This window comes from Marmota marmota, unplaced genomic scaffold (assembly GCF_001458135.2).
Source record: "Marmota marmota marmota unplaced genomic scaffold, marMar, whole genome shotgun sequence".
NCBI classification, from domain to species: Eukaryota; Metazoa; Chordata; class Mammalia; order Rodentia; family Sciuridae; genus Marmota; species Marmota marmota.
In genome coordinates, this window is record NW_026000164.1 from 13,763,072 (window position 1) to 13,782,228 (window position 19,157).

The window sequence follows — 19,157 nt, forward strand, 5'->3', positions numbered from 1 at the left end:
TTAAAAATAAATATTCATGCTTTCCATATTCAGTACAATGGAGATTATTTGTGGTTATGATTCTGTTATATGTTTCTCTGCGTATTCATTGGGACATCAAACTGGGAGGCTGTTGGACACCAGCAAACATAAATAACAATGCTTCTGAATGTTCTGGGGTAGAAGTAGAAAGAGGCTTGACTGCAGGAAATCTGGGGGAAAGAGCTAAGAGCAGGTCATAACTGTTTTCAGAAGGAGAGAAGCAGAATCAAACTGGCCTGTGTAAGGACGTTTATATGCTCCCCAGATTCGCATTTAACCCCATAGCTTCCCATCACCTGCAGGGTATAATCTAGGTGCCTCATCTTGGCATAGTGGTGCTCATTGGAGTGGCCCCTGTGAGACTCTGCAGCACATGACCTGAGACCACTTTTGATGTGACAATATGGAGCTCTTTGCAGTTTCCTTTAAGAAATACATCTTTTAACTATCACGGCTTTGTTCACATTCTTTGCAAGGGTTCCAAACCTTCTTTGTTAATTATTTGAATTAATCGTGACCAAGTTGGCCTAAACTAACTTCCTCCAAGAATTTTTTTTAACTACACCACTAGCTAGTAAGTTTTAACCTAGCCTCTATTATTGATTGATTGATTGATTGATTGAGATCCATAAATAGTTTTTGCCCAAGGAATTCTTTCATGATCTTCAATTGATTATTTACATGCTGTATATTTTATTATGCAAGTGCTTTAATAAATCCATTTTTTTCTTCTTTCTCTATTTTTCTGTCTCCATCTTTTTTTGAACTTTTAAATTCTGAGAAAGGGTTTGATAAGATCTTGAAGTCATAGGCTATGCTGCTTTGTGAGTTACAGGGCGGTACATTAACTGTTCCCCTGTGCCATTTTCCTGCCTTTATTTCCTTCACACTCTGAATATTTTCCTGCAACCAAGAGAACATCCTGCAGCATGATGTTCTGATTTGTTCCCCCAGATCTGTGACTGCTAATACTCTCCCCGCCTCTTCTTCTCTGAGCTCTGATGTGGTCTTTATGTCTTGAAGTTAAGCTCCATCCCTTTGGCTCCTTTATGTGTGCTTGTCCTCTGCCTGGTGCTATGTTAACAGAGTTATGTCTGCCCAACTTCACATGCCAACTTTACCTTGTTGGAAGGCTCCTTCTAAAACGTCCATATGTCTGTTCCATGTACTTGGGTGCAGTCACAGCAGTACTGAGAATCGTGTCTTCTGTCTATACAACCATCCCACAAAACACTTTTTAAACTTTGATCCTTGGTAGGGAGGTGAGCAATATACCTGTTAATGAAAAAATTGGCTCAAAGACTGAATCACTTCTTAAATTTATGGGCCCAGTAAATTACAGAGTCAGAATTAGACCTGAGTCAAGCACTTTTCCCCACAATGCTACAAACCTCACAGCAGCATTTTCTGCCACCTTCTACATACCTTCCGCAGAGACTAGCAGGGCTCTGTGCACAGTGAGCTCCATGGGGCACTGGACAGGGGCCTGCCTGGTGATGCTGACTAGGCCTCTACTTGCTCTGTGCCCCAAGAGAGTCACTTAACTTCAGATGCCAAGGTCCCCACTTATAAAACAAAGAGAGAGACAGGATGTTTCTTAGGTTCTTTTGACCTATCTTATTCCTTCTGTATTATTTTCACATCTCTCCCTTCCCACTCCTTTCCTTTACTTGCTTTCTTTTCAGTCAAACTGAGAAGTTAATTGGTACACATCTGCCATGTGCTGAATTTATAGGAAGATGGAAAGAAACCCTCAGATGGTTTCAGATGGTCTTCCATGCATCCTCCTTCTGTCTATTTTCAACTTGCCCTTCTCATCACCAAGTTTTTCAAGGCTTCTACTAAAGACAGATGCTCAGTCCTGTGTCCCCGAGTGAGTTTCACATGGTCCTTTGCATCTGCTCACCCAGGACTCGACAGTGAGCCATAGAAAAGCCTCAAGGACTTTGCTCAGCAGCAGCCACAGCTTCATGTACTTTGTTGCATAGTACTTCACTTTTGGTTAACTCTACCTGAGAAATTACTCAAGCAAGTAGAATAAAATATCACTTTGCAAAATAAATTTACATTATTTTTCTTATAAAATTTTGTGACTTCAAAACCTGAAAATCTATTTTTTGAGTAGTTTCATAATTGATATATTATTTATCTAAAAGGACCATATCCATCCTGGTGTAAATAGTTCCTTTTAAGAATGATAATTATCATCAGACACACATATAGTTTTCCACTTTTGTCAAGCATGTTTTCTTATTTCCTTCCATACCCCACATGATGTGCATAAATCATTAGACACAATTAAAATAGAATGGTTTCCTCTAATCATCTTACTATCTATAGCAGTGAGTTTTTATCATTACGAAATATATAATCAAAATGACAGGTGATTACTTCAACTTCAAAAGAGCTAAGGAGAAGGAACTAGAAATAAGGGACTAGCCACAGTCATGATTAGACACTTCCTTGGCACCTGTGGCTAGTTAGGAACATCCATAGGGCTTCATGAATCCTTTTAGCCTCCCATAAAGTTAAGACTTTCTCCTTTGCATTTGTGGAAACTGAGGCTCAGGTAGTTAAATTCACCCACTGTTCCACAGCTCCTTGGTGTCAGAGCTAAGATTTGAATCCAGTCCGTGAAACTCTAAATTTCATGCCATCTTTGCTGGACCAGGACTGGAGCGGGACTCCTAAGGGATCTAGAATGATGCATGGGATTGGTGCCTGGGCAGGGAAGGGCTGAAAGAGAGGACCTTCATCTGTTTGACTAAGTTTCAGCCTTCGGGATGCTTCTCCTTCTCTAGGTTCTCCCCACAGACTACCATAGACTGCCCTTTCAAAATATGCACCCAACCTTCTGTAGGATTTTAAAGAGAGGGCCTTCTACTAATGGACATCTCTGTTTTGTCTTTCACAGCAATTTTGCAGGCAGTAATAGCTGGTGATCTTATGAAGGTAAGATATCTCTCTTTGCAAATTTGGTGATTCATTAAGAATTTTCAAAAAATGATATTGTTCACCAAATTTTCAAGATCCTGCTTATGGATTATCTCCCCACTGCCTGCATTGGCTGAGAAGGAGGAAGGATATTTTTGAGAACAGAGCACAGAGAGAGAGGAGCCCTCATAGTCTCTCTTCATTCCCAACAGCGCAGGGTCTGTGGGAAAATGCCCTGAGATTTGCCTGAATTCATTACAATGAACCATACACCCAGTATCAGGGCCACAGTGCCCAGAGTTCCTGCTCTGAAGAAGCTGACATTTGAGAAAGTAAAGGATTTCTTTTCAGACAGATATTGAAATGAATACATTTTAAAGAATAACCTAGGCAATACCCACAATGCATTCTCTGTGATGGGGCTCACATCTTCCGTTGTTATAGTTTGATGCTTTGTGGATCATAGTTAGCCTAAAGATCAACTGGTCCATTTTGAACATCTTATTTGTGCCCATTTTTTTCTGGTGAATTTAGTTCTAAGGAAGGAAATGGTCACCGCTGCCTTGGGAGGGACTATAAATTCTGAAGTCAGGCTGCCTGCCTGAGTTCAGATCTTGGCCCTACTGTTCATTACTCGTGAGGTTTTGAGCCATTATTGAATTCCCTCTGTGCCTCAATTTCTTCATCCATAAAGCAGGATAATAATATTGCCCCTTTTTTTGGTTTGCTATGAGGATTGAATGTTATCATGCAAGTGATATTGTCATGATGGTCTGTATTATATAGAAAGGGCTCAAAAATGTTAGCCATTTTACTCATTTTACAGTGTTAATCATTTTTTTAACAGCTAAAAATGGTGGGGATAAAAATATGTCTTGTATAATGTAGTCTATGAGTGTTCTAAAATGTTTATCTGGTCTCATATCATTTTCAGGCATGGGGACCCATATCATATGTCCCTGTGTAACATCAGCAGCACTGACCTGCTGTATATATAGAGTGGAGGCTGTGCCTTACCCATCAGCAGAGTAGGAAAGTTCCAGGTCAGATTGACTACCCAAATGCCTTAGAAGAAAACTGAGAAGCACCACCATTGTTTTTTAAAGTACTTATATCAGATAAATCAAGGCCTACCTGTACGACATTTTTACGTTTTCAACAGGTTACTAGCCGAGTAATATAGAAGGTTGTAAACATATTGGCCAATTGCCATGTGTAGGCACATAATTATGAAAATGGTATTACCCGTGCTGTTGTCCAGATCAGAGTGTCACTCCATGGGTACCCAGGGGAGAAGTGCCCCCCTGAGCAGTGTACCTGTGCGTTCATTGCCTTTCCCAGCAGTGGATTAGCACCATCCTATGCTCCTGCAAGGACTTCCGGTAAGCCCTGTGGGAAGTAAAGAGGAGAACAAGGCGGATCCTCGCCCCTGGAGAACCTCTCGGCCAGGACATTTTGCAAAGCACCGAACATCGGAAACCCTTTCATTTGATTTTCTGTATGCTTTTAGTGTAGGCAGCCAACATTCCAGGTCCTTGGATATCACCACACATTTTCAGTAATTAGCAGAGAGTAATTTGAAATATAGAAAATCACTACGTCCAGCTGGATGTCTTTCTGCATTCTACATTATAATGATGTCCTAGATGGCTAAAAAGTAACTTAATGACAACTTATTCACAGAGAGATGAAATACAGTGGCTGAAGTTTTTTTTTTTCTTTTTTAGTCTTTTTCTTTTGTACCTTTTTTCTCATTCTTCTCAATTTTCTGTTTCTCTCGTATGCATAGAAAGTACAGTACAAATTAAGTATTAAACTGGTTGTTGTGTATATGTGCATATTTTTAGGAGAGAGAGAGAAGGAGAGAAGGACTAGGGAACAGAAGATCCCAGGAGCCGCTCAGGGGGAGGGCTGTCACACAGCTCCTGAACAGCTGGGCTGCATAGGATGCCCACGGCTCACTAAAGAGTCCCAGTGTCTAAAAGCCCTTAGAAAGACAGGGTCAAGGCTGCTGGGCAACTGGGTCTGGCTGGGTCTGTACTTCCATCCATCCTTTCTGGATCTGCCCCCAAGGAAAGGGTGCCATTGCAGTTGGGTAGAGCAGGATTCTGTCCGGTCATGAGAGGAGTGTTGGCTACTTCTCCCTATCCTCTCGCCCTACAGTTTAGGGATGGAGATTCCCATGAGTCCTTGGCCTCCATTCAGCTATTCCTCTTCATCTATTTTCTAGGCAGGATTGCAGGGCTCCTTTTGTATCCAGTGCTTTGTGGTCCCCTGGTGGGCCTCTGCTATCCTCATAGTATCCCCCTCTGTCACTATAATTCTTTACACCTCTGTCTTCTGAGTCGCCTGAAAGGCCTGTAGACCAATGACTGAGTCACGTTCAGCTTTGTTTCTGCATTCCCTTTGCTTATGACCTGCACGGCTGTTCATCCTCAAATTGCCCTTTAGAAATGTCACGAAAGCTCTTCTTGTTCAAATATGCTGCCCTTTGGCGAACAGGACCCTATTTGCACTTTCTACAGTGTTCTATCCTTCATGAACCTAGGCTACCTCCTCCTGTAGCCACCTTACTCTCAGGCGGCCAAATTGTTTCCCCCCACTCCCAGTCTTTCCTCCCACAGAAATAAATACATCCTTCTCTTCATCATTTCAGTTTTCATCCCATGGATCATCTTTAGCCTTTGGGGGTATGTACTGGATGATCCTCAGACGGCGTCAGGCCAGGCTGCAGGTCTGGATGAGCAAGGGAGCCACACACAGTGGTCTATGCATGTGTGCGTGTAAATGCTTGTGTTCAGGAAAACGAGAAGCAGCTCTTCTATTTGGTAGTCAGGCTCTTTAGATTGAAGAAAAGCTAAACGACACAGGGAAGGAGCTTAGCTATCAGCCATGCTCTCTTTCTGCTTATAGCAATAACTATTCTCTCCCTTGAAAGAGTGCTGAGCCAACCTAGGGAAGGGAAGTTTTTGCTGTCTTTACCCCTCACTCCCATGGGACAGAGACTAGAGCTTAGAAGAGGAAGGAGAACAGCAATTGAGAAAGTTTCAGTTTCCTTGGACCATTGAATACCACAGACCTTCCCCAGAGCCAGGTGAGACACCAGCCATCTATGTGAGTAATATCGCAGTCCAAAAATCCACTTCATCTCTTTGACTTTTTTCTATGTCCTCTGAGGCTAGAAACATTTGCGGGTTGCTACGTGAGTCTTACTTTATGAGGACTTAGCTGTTCTTGTTCTGGATTCTACCTGAGCCTCTTTCCATGCTTCTCCCTTTCAGCTAATAGAAAGCTATAAAAATGGAGGCAGTCTGCTAATTCAGGGACCGGATCACTGTTCACTGCTTCACTACGCAGCCAAAACCGGCAACGGGGAGATTGTGAAATATATCCTGGACCATGGTGAGTAGGCACAAGAACTTACCAAAGACCACTCCTGCATGAAGTAGAGGCATCTTCTAAATTGGCATTCACCCAGTCTGTCTTCACAATGGGAGAAAGACTGCTAATCCCATTTTAACTGACTCTCCCAGCTTATATGAAGCAGCCAGGTTTACAGATGACTGATACTTGTGGGTCATCCTAACCAAGCAATTAATAGAAGCCATCATCATATGGAGCCCCATATAGGCTATTATTGGATCATTAATTTTTAAAAAGTAAAGGACAAAATTAAATGCAATCTGGCATAATGTGTTTTATTTTTCTAAAAACTTTTTTTTTTTTTTGGTAAATTAACTGATTGGGATCAGCTACCTAATCCATATTTGTAGTTGACCATTCTGAGGATTTATGACTATGATTTTTTTTTAATCTTTTTAGTTTCTCAGTTTATTCTGTTGGAATCCCATTCATCTTTTTAAGTCATGCTTTATTTTCCTTGAAATGCCTAGTACTCCTTTGTCCTCTGTGGCCAGCTATACTCACCTCCCAGAACATTTTCTAACTGGGATTTTGAGGAATAATTTGGTGTTAGATCCTCTGCTGGATTTGGCCTAGAGCACCTGTCTCTAAGAGCTTGTTAGAAGCATTAATAAAGATGGTGAATATCAAGTCTCTATTGTTATGTTAGTTTCTCATGTTTACAGTATTTTGAGGAATAAAGAACAGGAAAAACAGGGAGTTGGGGGTGGGCAGGGTGTTGTGGGGGCAGGGTCTGCCTGGCTAGGCTAATTGAAAGGAGAAGATGTGGAAGCTCAATGTGTCTGAGGACATAAGGTCCACTGAGATCCTGGAAGACTTTGAGAGCTGATAGTGAACATGTGGCCTACTTAATTGGCACCCAAATTCAGATTATAGATAGTAGCAGATTAGTGCTTTGGTTAGAGTTTGTTAATTGGTTTAATGTTTATGCTCAAGAGAAAAAGAAAAAAGACTCAAGATTCCCAGTCATTATCTAACTTCATTCACAGGAAAGAGTTCCAGAGGTCTCAGATGTTTCCTGTCCCATCAGAATCTCCAGTGGGTCAGGAGATGCCCAGGAGAAAGACTGGAGATAGTGAAGTAAATAGATCTCTTCTGATTGAACTTAAATCTTCCAATTGGCATTCCAAGAATCACTACATTTTTGATAGATGGCATTTTTAAACTTTACTATTATAGTCAAGTAATGAAAATTCATTTGCAACTGATCTTTATTGAAATGCATTTTTATCAATCTTATACACTAATTACCGATTTTTTAAAAAATCATCCATTTCATCATTTCTATTTACTTAAGAATATGAATGTGATTTTTTTTTTTATTTTGAATGTGAAATCTTTTGGTAGTCAAATTCACCTGGTTCTGCAAGAGTTAAATGCTCATTTGTTTTCTTAACATCTTTTATTGCTGATACAATGTGTATTAACCTGTGCATTTTGAAATTGAAAACTACCTTTGCAGAACCATTCATCTCTTTTAAATTATAGAAGCCCCTTTAAATTATCCCATTCTTGAAATCAGGAACAAGTAAATGAAAACCTTACCCTATCTCTACTCTGTAATCACTTTTAAAGGGATCGCTGCTGATTGAAATAGTTTTTCCTTAGTACTGATGATAACTTTGGAATTACCCTGGCCTAACCAAAGTGGCAGTGCCTTTTCTAAAAGGCTTCCAGAAGCCATTTAGGATTGTTGACCAGACTATGGTATCATATTTAAAAATAAGCAACAGATTTGCAGTAAGTAAGTCTGATCAGTTTGAATCCATGTAAATAAAAAAAAAACTAAATAAATGAAATTTTTATGCCATGCCAAAGATCCAGAGAACACACTCCTCCTAGTTCCTGAATGCAGCAAATCTCTTGATCTCTTTTTATTTTTTACAATTTGGTCCATGCTGGTCCATGTCTTTCCTGTAGCTTCAGATATTATAAATCCAAAATATGTTGAAAGACCTGACAAAAGGTGCCTTTGCTTCCCGTGGATTCAGTGGGTCCCTTTCAAGGTTCATAAGTGACACTTGTGTGGTCCTCACCTTGTACAAGGCTCAGGGCATCCTTACTGCTGTAAGCACCTCCCCCTCTGCTGTGCCTGCTTCTTCAGTGGGCATTTAGGGTAAGGAGTGTGGTTCAGGATCAAGAAAACACCTGCTGAACAAGAGTCCTGAGAGATGGTTGTCTTCCCTGACAGGAGGATCCACAGTGTATTTCTCTTCTAAGGCTCTTTCAAACTGGCTGAGGACTGCAGGAAGTGAGATGTGTGGTTTGTTCTGAAAAAGCCACAGGGGGCCTCTTCCTTTGGCCTTCTTCTCTCATACAAACAGCGAGCAGCTTTCCTTTATGAAAAACTGGAATCTGGGCATTTAGAGGGTTGAAAAGAGAACCGAGGAGGAAGAGAGCTAACCATTCCAGAGACAGGGCAGAGGCTAAGGATGCTGAGATTCCCCATGGTGGTTCCCACTTTTCAACTCCTTTCAGCCATCATTTTTGCGGGCTCCCTCCCCCTAGTTTACCCCTCCAAGAGACTTTTGTGTTGTTTTGTTCCACTACGCCCTATGCATTTGGCTCTTTTGTTTTTATTCTCCCCACGCCTACTCCATTGCCCCCCACTGTTTTTCCTGATAGAAATCTCACTCATGCATTTCCTTTTTGATTTCAATGGGTTATTTTGTCTTCCCTCTTTTTCTGCCTCCAATCTTTCTTTTTTCTTTTTCTTTTTTTAACACCCCCCCCCCAGCCTTTTCTGCCTCTGGTCCCAGAGAGAAACGACCACTTTCCTGCTGGGCCGGGATGACAGTGCTGTTAGCATTCCCAGTGCCAGCTCTCCCCACATCTGTGCAGCCTTTGTCTCTGGGCAGAGGAGGATTTGGAATGGTCTGCTGGCAGTGTCAGGGAGACTAATGGGAAATGAGTCCTGAGAGAGGGAGGAAGGGAGAGAGGCTATGGGGAGGTGGAAGGAATAGCAAAGGGGATTTGGATGCACTGGTGTGGGAAGCAAATTAAAGAATGCGTGGTACCAAAGGCACATCCAATATAACACAAATGCAATATGGATGATAGAGTCAGAGTCGCACCAGCAAGGAACAGCGTGGCCCAGGGAAGAGCCCATGGACTGACTCCTTGCAGTTAGGAGAGCTTGACCACTTACCACCATGATTGCTTTGAAAGATTTTGAAGTTTTGCCTCCTTTCATGTTCTTCAGACTTCGCCTGAATACTGATGTATATGTCCCCTTATGAGAGAGATTGTTCTTTCCTTTACTTTCCAGACAATTTCCCACATGGTCCAGTCCTTTAAATCCATGTTTCAATTATGAATAGTTCTCTGAGGAAAAACATGTGGTCTGGGATCTAGTATGATTTAAACATAACAATCATTCATTTAAAAAAATTAATTGTCCCAGACACTTTGGAGGAAAAAAATTTACAGCACTCATTACACTAAAGTTTATTGAGCTAGATGCTAAATGTAATAGCACATTTAATTTCCATTTGACAGATGGTAAAAACAGAAGCATCATGAGGTTAGGTTATTAATCCAAACTCATGCATATGTCTTCTGGATTCCTTATTCTAGCAAAAGACATGAGATACAAATAACCAGAAGGCAGAGGACCTGCATGTGCTTGTTGTATAAATTGAAGAAAATCAGTCTTTAATTTTTTTCTCTTTTTTTTTTCTTTTTTGTCCTTTTTAATTAGTGAGACCCAACTTTCCAAAAATCTTAGGAGCAATTTTGTTGTTGTTGTTGTTGTTGCTTTTGGTTCCAGGAATTGAACCCAGAGATACTTAACCACTAAGCCATATCCCCAGCCCTTTTTCATGTTTTTATTTTGAGACGGGGTCTTGCTAAGTTGCCGAGGCTATCTTAGAACTTGCAATCCTCCTTTCTCAGCCTCCTGAGCCACTGGAATCACAGGCGTGTGCTACCACACCTGGTTTAGGTGCTATTTTTTTTTAATACATTTTATCCTTCAAGAAAATTCTTGTGACCTTTGTTTATTATGTTCAGCTCTCTGACCACCCCCATCCAAATCTTGCAGCACGGTGACTAAACAGCACAGGCTAGTTTAGAGCATGGTTCTAAACTGGTTATTTGTCAGTGCAGAACAAACCAAGAGGGATGGCACACCTTGTATTGGGATACACCTGGCAGCCACTCTTCTTGTGTCTTACTGTGCAGCCCCCTTCTTGCTAGCACAATGCAAACATAGGCCTTTGAAAGCAGGCTCACAAAATGATGAGAAAATGTACCTGTGCTATTAAAAGCAGCTCCCCACTGCTATCTGTAATGAGCTGACTGCCACCTTTTCCCTTCTTCACTGGTCATTTGCCTGCCAGTGCACAAAATGTTCTAGTGGGCTGGGGATAGAGCTCAATGGTAGAGTGCCTGCCTAGCATGCATGGGCCCTGGGGACTGGGTTTGATCCCTGCACTTAAAAAAAAAAAAAGTAAAAAAAAAAAAAAGTTTCAATATTTTGTGATTATGTTAATGGAAGGAGAAAGGACTTTGGGGTTAAATAAATTAGTCATTCCAAGTCATACCCCAAACCCTTAACTAGAGTTTCTTTAGATGTTAATTAAGAGCAAGTGTCTGTTTCAGTGTCTGTGCCTCTTCTCTGGCCACAGGCATGCCGGAAGCACAGACTGGAAAATCAGCATTGGAATAACTGAGTTGGCTGCACTTTTAATGATTCTGTTTTTATCCTATTCAGATATGGTGAGGCACAATGTCCTTTCTTTTCCTTGTCCCCACCCTTAGATTGTCAAACCCTTGTTGTTAATGAGTTAAAATATTTCATGTTCCCTCCCATGCATGGAAGCTTGGACCCTGGGGGTCACTGGACCCATGGTGGATGCAGCTCTGATGGACAGTGCTGCAAAAGAGGCCTCTGTTGCCTCAGTTGGGTACAATTAGCAGTAATGATGGGGGCCTAGCTACTGGTGAGGCCAGGCTGTTTGTGTTCCTGGAATTCCTTCCACAATGATAGGATTCAAAGGTTTGCCAAAGGTATCTGGAGCTCCTCAGAAGGACCGTGGGGCCCAGTGGGCCTCTTGCTCTTGATCCTGTGGAGGATGCCCTGTCTGCAACTGAAAAGGCATGGAGTGCTTGGTTCTCTGGCCTATAGCTTGAGTGACTTCAAATGCAAGTGGGAGTGAAGTGGTCCTCTGTGTCATCTTCCCACACTGATGTCCCATTTGATTGATGTGATCAGCTATATATGACAGGGAACAGGACAGTTATCACTATCTAAACTCTAAGTGGTGCTTATGGTGGGCTGGACACTGTTATATGCATGTTATGCATATGACTCAGGAAACCTCCCAACAACCTTTGAGATTAATATTAATCGAGCTTTGCATGTGTGACAACCAAGGCATTACGAACTTGTCCAACATCTAGCATGTGTTGGAACTGAGAGTTTAAACCAAGAGGGGCAGTGCCAGGAGCCTCAGTCCTAATCTCTGCCTGGTCTGCTTTGGATGTGTGTATGAGGTGGAGGGAGAAGGATTATCATTCTTATTTCCTCAGAATCACAGAAGTAAGGAACAGAAGTACACACAGTGAATCCCACCATTTGTACATCCATAAGAATGTGATTCCAATTAGAATAAGATATATTCCATGCTGTGTAATTCTATCAAAATGGATTCTACTGTCATCTATCATGAAAAGAACCACTAAAAAAGAATATTCTCAAATGTTAAAAAAGATGATTGAGTTAGATGTTTGTTGACTCATTCATATAAGGTACATGGTGTATACAAAAATAATAAAAGCGTTCTGATACTCAAGAGATTTAGAATAATTTAAGAGATAAGGCATAACATTTGACAAGGAAATTTGAGATACAGGGTAGAACCAAGGAAGCATCATGGGAGTTCTGAGATCACAGATCATCTCTTCAGAGGACCTTGTCACAGACAGGGCTTTGAAAAATGTGTTGGGTTTGGGTATGACATTAGAAAAAGAAAGGCTGTTGTGGGTAGGGAGAGTGGGGGATCAAGCTCCCAGATCTAGAAACAGATCTAGAAACAATCAGTTGTGCCCTTATGAGTTCAGCTGACGTGAATAAATGAAACTTAAAGAACCAATGAAGGAAGGGTTCTTCCCAGTGTAAGGCTGTAAACTTCATCACGTACTTGGGAATGAACAGTAGATGATAGATGGAAACTTGGAAATCCAGGTGATAAAAGACCATTTTATTTTTAAATAACACTTTCTTCATGCAGTTACATTCCAGGCAGAGACCTGTTAGGAAGTCTACTTGTCAACTAGAATAAAAAGTAAAAAGAGGAGGGAGTAAGGGAAGGAGAGAGGGAGAAACCAGGAGGAGGCTGGGATATGGCTCAGCAGTAGAGTGCTTACCTAGCTAGCATGCCCAAGGCTCTGTGTAGCATCCCCCGTGTTCCTTAAAAAACAGATTCACCTAGCTCCAGTGAAGAGTAGATGGGAAAGCAATGAGGTCAAGATGATTTAGCTCCAGGATGAACAGAACTTAGAAATTTGATGATATCACAGTCATTTCTTTGGCAAATTCATGGTTAGAAACTTAGAATGTCTTCCCCCCAAATTTCTTACATTATGCAAAGTAAGTTAATTTGCAATAATCATGATCTCCACCAATACAAAGACAAATCCCAAGGATTGTAACATGCCCAGTACCTCAAACTGTATTTGGTACTTCCTGCCATGTTTATTCATTCATTCAGCCAAATATTTAAGCATCGGCCTGGAACTGGACTCTATGCTGGGTATCAAGAAGGACACAGTGATGGGGAAAGCACAGGCTAAATCTTCCACAAGTTTACCAGAGTCTAGATTGAGAGGCAAATCAGTAGGTAATTTGAAAATACTTACTCAAGTCTCGTGCTTAGTAAAGTAATGCCATATCCCCATTGACCTTGGATGGTCCCAAGTTAGATGATAAGTCACACTTCCCAACTCAAGTATGAGTCACAGGGTCAGCATGTGAAAAGAGAGGTCATGTAGGCAGGGTATTTAATGCAATATGTGCAGTGGGGTCTTAGGGGACTTTGTGTAGGAAAGGGGGCTCCAGGCTGAAGGATAAGGGATTGCAAGGAGGGAAGCAGTGGTCAGAAGGCAGAACAGTGGACATTCCAAGTAGTGTATTCAGATTGGATGTGAGAATTAGTAAATAAAGCACCAACCAAAGACAAACTCATGTGTTTTTCAATTTCTAATGATGTGTTTATAATTATTTATGGGTATGCATAACATTTCTTCCAGGTTTTAGAAGGGAAATTTCATAAAAAGTAAGACTTTAGCCTTTTTCTAATATGAAGACATTGGACCAGATGACGTGTGCAGTGTTTGCAGTTGTAAAACATGATACTGTGGGAGGACCCTGAAATACATCCTGTAGCTAAAGAATGAGAAACAGTCCTGGTAGCCCACCTGATTGGCTGTTGTCTCTCTGGGCAGCCACCTCACCATTCTTCACTTCCTCTGCTCCAATTAATTTTATTTCTTCAACTTGATTGAAAGTCTTTTGACAGCAGACTGTCTCATCTTTTGCATTTCCCATTCTATCCGTTATTGACTCCAGATTGGGAGATGAGTGATCAAGAGGTAGAAGAATTCTTTTTTTTGTTTGTTTTCTTTTTGTCTTATTATTCCTATCACCAAATGACTCCTTTAAAATTCACCTTTCTATGGCATTTTAATTCTGTGACTATAGTTTCTCTGTTAATGTTTAGTTTGGAGCTTATTTTTGATGGGCATCTTGCTTTCTTCTTGTCTAGGACCTTCTGAACTATTGGACATGGCAGACAGTGAAACGTGAGTGTTGCCTTTCATTGCATAGTCTAGATTATTTTCTTCAGAACATTTCTAGGAGAAGATTAAAATCTAAGGCATATGAGGTAATTTTAATTTCATTGATTAAAAGTCCACTATCAACTGTATTTATAACTGTGCAGGCGGGGCTAATCTGAATAAAAAATTTTATGATAAAAATTGATGATATGTCATAATGACTACATGCATAGATAATGCTAGTCATCAATGAGAGCTTCCTAGAAACAAGATACTTTTACACTGGAGCATCTTGAACTGCTGAGAATCGTCAATAAATACATTTACCTCTCTCTATATAAACCTGGTAGAATAAAGATGAGTGGGATGGAGAGAAATTAGTTGATGAGCAGTTAACTAGGTAGAGAGCAAAAGTGGGAATGAGTAGAATGGAGGACCAGGGGGTGGGGTTTCAGCTGTGAGTTTCTAAAAGCCACCATTGCTCTGTAGAGCTGGTACACACAGCATGTCCCTTTGGCACTGTTGTGAGTTCTGCTGCCACTAACCCCAGTTTGCCTTTTCTATGGGTTGCATTTGATTTTTTTTTTTTTTTAATGAAACTCTATGGCATTAAACGTCTTTTTACTTTGGAACTCAGAATGGGAATATATTCCTCCTTAGACTGCCTTTCACAGATGGAGACAAGTCTATCACTATGCCCTCCCAGAAGCTGGTCTTAGGCCTGCTTCCTGCTTGGAGATCTTGGGCCCCTGAAAGTCTCACTGAGCCTCCCACATGCCCTCTGAGGCTGCCCCTCCTTCTGCCTGCCACTCACACAGAACCCAAAGTGGCCTGAGCAGAGTGGAGGCCAATCTGGTACTTTCAAGTCAGGTTTTCTGGAGATATTCTTTTGAAGGCCAAGTAGGGTCAATCAAGCATTCTGAGATGCCACAGAAAAGTGGTGGCCTTTCATGCTGCTCCCTGGGCACTCCACCCAGTACCTTTCATGCTCTGCCCAAACAGAGACACAGAGGGAATTATTTTGGTGTGCAGACAAATCTATGCAATTATTCTATTCGATAACGCCATCAAACATATGCTAAGTCAAGCAGTGTAGAAAATTCTAAAAAACTAACAAACTATTTTAAAAAAATCACTAAGCCTAGTTAACCAATGGAACTAGATATGATATGATGGTCAATCAATGAGAAAGTCAAGTTTTAGACACCTCCTCGATCACCTTCCCAGGAACTTCCCACAGCCCTGATCTCAGCTGCCCTCAGGGGAAAAGGCTGAGGAGCACAGGACAGCAGCAACATGGTAGGGGGTAGGATAATTCCCTTCACCATTCTGCCCCCCCCACCCCCAAGCCTGTCCCCAACGCCTTTATGAGTGGCTTCCCATTTCATCTTTGATTTAGGGGTGAGACTGCACTGCATAAGGCTGCCTGCCAGCGGAACCGGGCTGTGTGCCAGCTTCTGGTGGATGCAGGAGCATCTCTGAGAAAGACGGACTCCAAGGTAACTGGATGAGCGAGTGCAAACATCCTCCCTCCCTTGGGATCGGGCCACTGTTGCCTTCGCTGGAGCCCCTAGCACAGGCATCCTTTCTGTGCTTATGGAAGTGCCTGGGGCTTTGGAAAAAGGAGGAAAAAATAGAGTGCTTCCTTTAGAGAAAGTGCATTTTAAATGCATAAGCACAAAGGGCGGGTGTTGCTTGCCTGTGGCACTTTATAAACCTTTCAACGTGCTGGCCTTGGGACTTGGGGGTTGTTTGTTGAACTCCAGCAGGCAAATTGTGGGGAGGGGAGATCCAAAGCCCCAGGAAAGGGGTCAGGACTATGTTCAAAAACATTGGCCTGGATAATGAGAAGTTCCTTTGGGATTTCTCTTTCAGTACTGAATCCGATGCCATTTAAAATCTGTCCTTTATGTGGCTCCTTACATGGATGCCAAAGTGATTACCTGTTGGCTCTTTGGAGCTTGGTTCCCAGCTTTGAGATGGTTACAGTCTTAAATCTGCTGTATTTCTGAGGTTCTCTATTTTTCTTTCATTTTTGAAAATTTCTTTCCATTTCTGGCTTTATAGTATTCCCTAAAAGTTAATCTAGAAATTAGATAGGGTGGGAATTACTGTTGGTACAGAAACTGAAACTTAAGGGAAGTTGAGTGTGTCCTTGGACTTCCTCTTTGAGCATTCAGCCTAGTGTTGTTTTAGCAGATTGGCTTTTTTCATTTGGTGACAGAATACCCTACTGTCCCAGAAGGATGATGTGACAACAAAGTTGGTTTTCATGCTCAGTTTGTATAATCTGTTTTGTTGCCTCACCCTGAGGCAGTGTAGCTTGAAATGTGATGGATTTCTTTGCAGCCAAAATTATATAAATCTGGATTTAGAGTGTATGGGTATCTTGAAGGTAGTGAGAACACCGAAGAGAAAGGGTGGTGAGATGAAGTAAAGGTGCAGTTGAAGTTTAATAGAGTTGAACTTGGACTGAGCCTGGGGAGTGGTGTTTCTACAGAAGATCAACCCTATAAAGAATCCTGATAAGCTCTGAGAGTTTTAAAGTACCCTGGGTAGACTCCAAGGAATGGCCAACTCTTACCCTAGAGTTGCAGAGAAGAATTTTAATGTATAGATGAAGCTTTCATTAAGCAAGCACTGAGTAATTTGGATTTTGAGTAACTAACTGTAGCCATGACACATATTTAACTTAGAAGTTTAATCAATGATTTCAGCTCCACTAGACTTATTTAAGTAATGAGACTGCATATGTGCAATTTTTGCCCTAGAAATTGCTCAGACTTCAGCAGGCATTGTGAAATAACAGTCTCCTGAGTAGACCTCTTTCCTTTCTGAGCTAGTTGGGTTGTTAGGAATCCTGCAGTTCCCTGGCAACACACCAGCATTCTTGCCCTCTTGCTGCATCAATTCTGCTTTAAGCATTTCAAATACACTTGAGCTGTGTCCCGGTTTCTAGCTGGTCAGTTACTCATCTGGCTAGCCAATTTAGTATGCTATTTCAAATGGCAGATAATTGCTCAATAGGATACTCTCTCCAGATGACCTTTGTATCAGAGGCTTTGATGGTTAACCTACCTGAGGAGCATGCACATTGTAGGCAGGATTAGACCAGTCCCTGTTGGGTGGGGTTGGCCTGGGGCCACTCAGAGCATGCAGGTTAGCTGCCCACCTATCACACAAAGGCTAGTTTCTACTTAATTATTAAAAAAGAAAAAAGAAAAGATAGGAGACACATGAAATAAAGGACAAACTGGGACTCAGGAGACTTGGCCTGTGAGCAGGTTGCCCTTTTTATTTTTCTGTTTTCTTCATCAGTTAAGTGGACTCAAGGTTCTCTGGGATTTCTTCTAATTTTGTGTCTTGTATATGTGTGCTTTTTCAAAATGCAAATAACTTCATTATTTTTATGACTATAAATATAGAACATTCTCACACAGAAAACTAATACTATAGAAAACATACACACACACACACATAACAAAAGCAAAAATCACTAAGGATCCCACAACCTAGACCCGAATCCAATAAAACTTTTAGTGATCTCTCTTTATATGTCTATTTTTCTTCCATTTCTTTTAAATTGGGTGAAGTGATACTATATATGCCATATTGTATAACATGAGTTTTCACTCCACATTGTGTTCTAGGGTAAGTAATACAGCTCTGCTTCATTCCTTTTAAGGATCTTTAATTTAGGCATTCTGTAACTTAATGCTAGAACATAGTGCTAGAACACTGAACTTGATAATTAAAACTTGATCTTCTCCTAGAATTATTTAGGAAGAAGTAATGTCCCAGGAATTTCTCTTATTAGAGAAAAGTTCCTTAAAAATCAATTCAGAGTCCCACTAAATGGAACAGGAATTACTATGGGAACCTTAAGCTAGTGGTTAAATGCTAAATTCTAACTAATTAGGAAAAGTTTTAGACTGATTCCAGAGCCATCATTACTGTTCTTAAATCCTCTACTTACATACCTTTGTATGCTACTTGGAGCAGGTTGAGTGAGGCCAGCAGTATTCACTGGGGTACCTGAGATGAAGACAAAGATGAAACTCTTTACTGATTACTATTCTTATTATTATTGGTACTAGGGATTGAACTCAGGGGGGCACTTAACCACTGAGCCACATCCTCAGCCCTTTTTTTGAGACAGGTTTTGCTGAGTTGCTTAGAGCCTCACTAAGTTGCTGAGGCTGGCTTTGAACTTTTGATCCTCCTGCCTCAGCCTCCCAAGCCACTGGGATTACAAGCATACATCACTGCGCCCAGTTTTGAAGCCATGTGCATTTATACATGGAACCACTTCTTTGGTATAATGATCATGAATTTACCTTTTCCTTAGAACTTGATAAGACTTTTTAAATAAGTAAAATAATATAATTGAACAAAAGTTTAGAAAACCTCAAGGGACATTAAGTGGGCATTTGAAAAAATGGACACACTGCTTCCCTTTAGTGCAGACTTGTACTCACCAGTCTCATTTAAAAAACTTCTCAAACAGCCAGATATGGTTGTGTACATCTGTAATCCCAGTGGCTTGGGAGGCTGAAGCAGAAGGATCACAAGTTCAAAGCCTCAGTAGCTTAGTGAGGTCCTAAGAAACTTAGCAAGACCCTGTCTTTAAATAAAATCTATTTTAAAAGGGCTGGGGATTTGTCTCAGTAGTTAAACACCCCTGTGTTCAATCCCTGGTACAAAAAAAAATTCAAACATAAATACAAATGCTTGGTGTATATATACAGATATACAGAAAGCATTATAGTAGGCTATAAGAAATTATGTAATAATTTAAAATATTTTGAAGGTGTAATGACATAAAATCATGATGTATTATTAAGTGAAAAAAGTTATATAACAGCATATAGGCAAAGTGTAGTTTTATTTTTATAAAGAAAATTATGCATAGTGGTATAGAAAATGATAAAAATAACTTATGGAAGATGAAAACTGGTTTTCTTATTTTAGTGCAATGATTGGTGATTTTTATTTTATTA

General features: G+C 40.9%; 1 protein-coding gene across 13 annotated transcripts in view; it reads left to right on the plus strand.

Annotated features, from left to right (window-relative positions):
- The window catches only part of Dgki (diacylglycerol kinase iota), a 340,467-nt gene that overhangs the window by 310,899 nt on the left and 10,411 nt on the right, over positions 1-19,157 (plus strand). For all 13 annotated transcript variants that reach the window (XM_048786882.1, XM_048786881.1, XM_048786888.1 and 10 more), the window contains 4 exons: positions 2,936-2,973; positions 6,237-6,357; positions 14,145-14,181; positions 15,557-15,656. In XM_048786882.1, coding sequence (XP_048642839.1) covers positions 2,936-2,973; positions 6,237-6,357; positions 14,145-14,181; positions 15,557-15,656 — 296 coding nt within the window. The remainder of the gene's footprint in view (positions 1-2,935; positions 2,974-6,236; positions 6,358-14,144; positions 14,182-15,556; positions 15,657-19,157) is intronic.